The sequence below is a fragment of the Phytophthora parasitica genome (genome assembly GCF_000247585.1).
Source record: "Phytophthora parasitica INRA-310 unplaced genomic scaffold supercont2.16, whole genome shotgun sequence".
In the NCBI taxonomy this organism is placed as follows: Eukaryota; Oomycota; class Peronosporomycetes; order Peronosporales; family Peronosporaceae; genus Phytophthora; species Phytophthora nicotianae.
This window is the reverse complement of record NW_008649002.1, coordinates 994455-998439: the sequence shown is the minus strand read 5'-3', so window position 1 is coordinate 998439 and position 3985 is coordinate 994455. Positions and strand designations below refer to the sequence as shown.

The following is a 3985-nucleotide window of genomic DNA, read 5'->3' as shown; positions in this document are numbered from 1 at the left end:
AATTTGCCACAGCACGTTTCCCCAGCAACCTCCCAGCGCTCGATCGTACAGTTGGGGGAGCAGCTATGGTTTGCAAATCGCGCCATTCCACCAACGTAGCTCGCATCGATCACCTCACTTGTTGTAGCTGCTATACCGTAGGTGTGAGCGGAACGATGACCGTCCTGCCGATAGAATATTTCACATTATTAGTAGGTTAAAATACATGATGAGTGACGACTTACCTTTAACTCTTGGTGCAGGTAGGCTGCTTGACTTAGTATTTCTCCAACATATTGAAAAACTAAGGCGTCTTCCTCAAACCTCTCTGCCGCTACCAATGCAATGCCTTTTCCAGGACGACGCTCAAGCGATAAATCGGCATGAATACCTCGTTGCATCCGTTGATTGCCGCATTTAATTTTTGTAGTGCAGTGACCGACCGTTTGCGTCTGAAAGCTTTGACTAGACTCAACGGTAGTGAACATAGTTAAAGGCGCCTACCGCACGATTCTCGCAGCTTGACACACACGTCAGCTCCCAATCGGCGAGCGAATCGCATCTGCAGTATGAAATGCCGTTCTACCGCAAAAACTTCCCGTTCAGTATAATTGTAGACAGACCTACCGGAGCCCTAGCCGCTACCGTAGTTTTGTGGCGAGATCTTGACACGTATACGTTTTGAGACACCTCCTCATATTTAGCAAAGGCCTGTAAAGTTGAACGCTCCGATTGCACCTAGAGCAGGTTAGATCATGACACCCAAACGACAACGGCATTAAGCATCATACCTGAACTCTCGCCAAAGTGCACCGTGTTAGGTTCATTGCCCTCGCCAACGAGAAATTGATCAATCTTCAGCTGCTTCATGCCTCAGGTATGGAGGCGTGATCGGAAGCCGGCTAGAATGAAAATGACGCAGCCAAGCCACCGCGCCATAACTAGATACTATTGTACTACACACATACGTAACCTATCTTGCTCCTTTGTCGAATGATTTTCGAAACCGGGTAATAGTAACACTAACACGAGGACGATGAGTTTGTTTTCATGGTTTTCAAGAGGTTAACCAAACATCTTCACAAACCACGCTACATATTCTGCCCTTCGCATTTGGTTACCGATGTAGTTGGTAGTTTTTCGATTATACATATGAATCCGCGCGTTAGTGCACAAATTTCACCTCTTGCAGTTTGCGTACGCTTCCTGGACAAGCGCACTCCCTCCTTCATGGGTGTCGCTTGCTGCGCATCGTCACTGGCTTGTTTGCCGTTGCCATTTCAACATCGTTCTCGATGGCACACGGAAATAATAGCGACTTGCGGGTAGCAGATTGCGGCGAGCCCTCTGCAGATAGTTTTTGTCTCTTGACTGGTGGTCCAATTTCACGATTCTTGTCGCGGTCGCCGATCTCAAACTGCACACTCCCCTTCGCTACCCCATCATTTATCCCGACGAATTCAACATGCTGGATTACGTACAGACTATCAACACGGAATACCATGTTTTCATTCCTACCAGGAGCGCTTTTCATTTTGTCATCACAGACGATCACCTGCACAAACTTCTGCTTCTCTGGATATGATGTTTCACCAGTGACAACACGCTTCATTGCATCAACTAGAATAACGCGAGTTCCATTGATGCCTTTCAGACGCTTTGTCAAAATGCAGCATAGCTTTAGAGTAACACCATCGTCCGCCATAGGACGTGTAAATATGATGAAATCACGGAAATCTTCAACTCGGGAAAACAGGTTGACCGCCTCCACCTCCATTTGCTTAAGAACATCTCTCTGAATAGTTTCAAGGAGCTCCATTTCTGTGGTGTGGCGCGAAGGACGAAGAATCGAAAGTGAGGCTTACTAGACAGTATTAACTCGTATCGTAACATACGGAGTTGCCAGAGCATCAAGTTCAACTCACTTTTTAGCCTACAGCAATAACGACATACATGCATTTTCTAAATAAACGTCGTCCTGGTACACTTCATGTGTTCAGCTTCACAGCATCCACAATAGCAACGCACTAAATAGGTAGTTAGATAGAGCGACAGAAAGATTGCCATCTCAATAGTATTGACTATCGCACATTTTACTGTCCAGGTTAGTAGTTTGTAAGACAAAAAGCAACCATGCGATGCTCTATTGAGCTTCCCTTAATGACCGCATCCCTTTGTGTTGTGTTGCTGCATTGCGTTGCTGTCGACCCAGTTGGATGCGTGTTGCTTCTTGGGCAAGTTGGATGGGATAGAGATCATCACGTTTCAACGAGGGGCGTTACCGCGGTTGTGCGTAAGGGCTGCAATCTTCATGGCGCTGATGGTTTCCAGTGCAGCCTTTGCTGTTCGGCTTACAGCCGCATTAACGCGCTTTTCCTCATTTTCAAATGCGGCTACATGTAGAGCACTTGCCGTCAAGTCTCTTAATGCGAGCGGGTGTGTGATGACGATAAAGCGTCGATGCTTAATGCGCGAAAGGGCAACATACGCAAAAATAACGTTGGGAATTGAATTTGTGTGAAATACCACGCGCTCGCAAGTCTCGCCTTGAACTTTGTGGACTGTCATCGCATATGCTAATCGGAGGGGAATGCCTTTGCGCACTACGTGCAAATCGGTAGACTTCTTCGCCCATTGGATTTCTTTCGGGACAATGGGGGATAATGTTTGATACTCCTTCCAGCAATGAAGGGCCCAGGTAGGAATCCGTTATTTGAACAAGAATCATGGGTAGATCACTCCCAGCAGTAAACATGAAGTCATATATTTTAGCGTTTGTACCATTACAAAGTTCGGCGGTCTGGGCCATATTAAACGTTAGCATGACAGGAGCACCTATGCAGAGTTTCAATTGATTAACAACAACTCTATCGTGATCACAGTTTTTGGTCTTTGCGTCCTGTATGAGTGCTTGCACGGTTTGTGGTGGAATGTCGCGCTTAGCTACCAATCTCTTTTGCTGGACAAAATGCTGTGAATTAATATTAACAACAGTTTCATTTGCAGCTAAAAGATTTGCTTCATTTGCAGTATCTACATCTACGTTTTTGCATGCTATGTGATTTGCTGTTGCAGTCCACGCCGACTCCTCAATGACCTGGAGACACCGCGAGTTGAATAAATCGACATCTGCTTGTGTAGATTGTTTCTGCCGTAAACGACGAAGTGCAGCAAACCATTGTGGGTCTAATTTACCTCTGTTTTGGCTAGTTAATTTACACACGTTCTCAATGCCCTCCCAAATTTCCTTTCCGCGTCGTTGCACGTCATTTGATATTTTTATGTTTTGGTGCTGACAAAGAGAGCGGAACCACGGGATCTACGGGATCTAATTGAGCTGCATTTCCGGTGAAGTAAATATCGCGGCCGCCAAATGGCTCGTCGGAGTGATCAGGCCAAATTTCGCGCATTCTTCTGTCTATCCAATAAAGCATACCACATATCATACTAAACTCGTCTATTATCACTAAATGAACATCTTTAAATTGCTGTTGCATGCTTTTTTAGCTTCGCGGGACCGCCTTTGCTTTCTGTTAATTTTCTGTACGGAACTGAGAATGCTGACTTCGAAAAAGATGAAAAGGAAACGCCGAGCAAATAGTAGTACCTTTAATATTGAATGCGGCTGTGCCTTGATTTGCCAACAGTAATGCTCGTTTTGATGTTCGTTGCGTTAATTTATGCTCTTCAAACACAGTATGCATATCTTTAATAATGTGACGGATAAACCAGCTTTTGCCTGATCCCCCCTTCTCCATTTATTATCATACGAAGCAGTTTACATGTTGACTTATCAAGCAAACATTTAAAGCGTTGACTTGATTGCTTCATGGCAAGAGCAAATGGGTCCCATTGCGATTCAGCCATTATTTCCTTTATATCCAAGTTGGCCTCGGTATTACTACGGGATATGGACAACTGGCAATAAGGGGGAGCCAAGAACAGTGTAACGATGATTGTTACGATCAGCTTGCCAGAGTCGTGCACGAACTTATGGCCGACTTCA

The 3985-nt window shown here is 45.2% G+C and overlaps 1 protein-coding gene across 1 annotated transcript; it reads right to left on the bottom strand.

The window, feature by feature from the left end:
- Window positions 1–1207: 1207 nt before the first annotated feature.
- On the bottom strand, window positions 1208–1798 carry PPTG_08973 (hypothetical protein; the record flags this gene model as incomplete). Its single annotated transcript, XM_008903729.1, has 1 exon — window positions 1208–1798. One exon carries the CDS (start codon window positions 1796–1798, stop codon window positions 1208–1210), a length of 591 nt encoding a protein of 196 aa, XP_008901977.1.
- Window positions 1799–3985: the final 2187 nt, after the last annotated feature.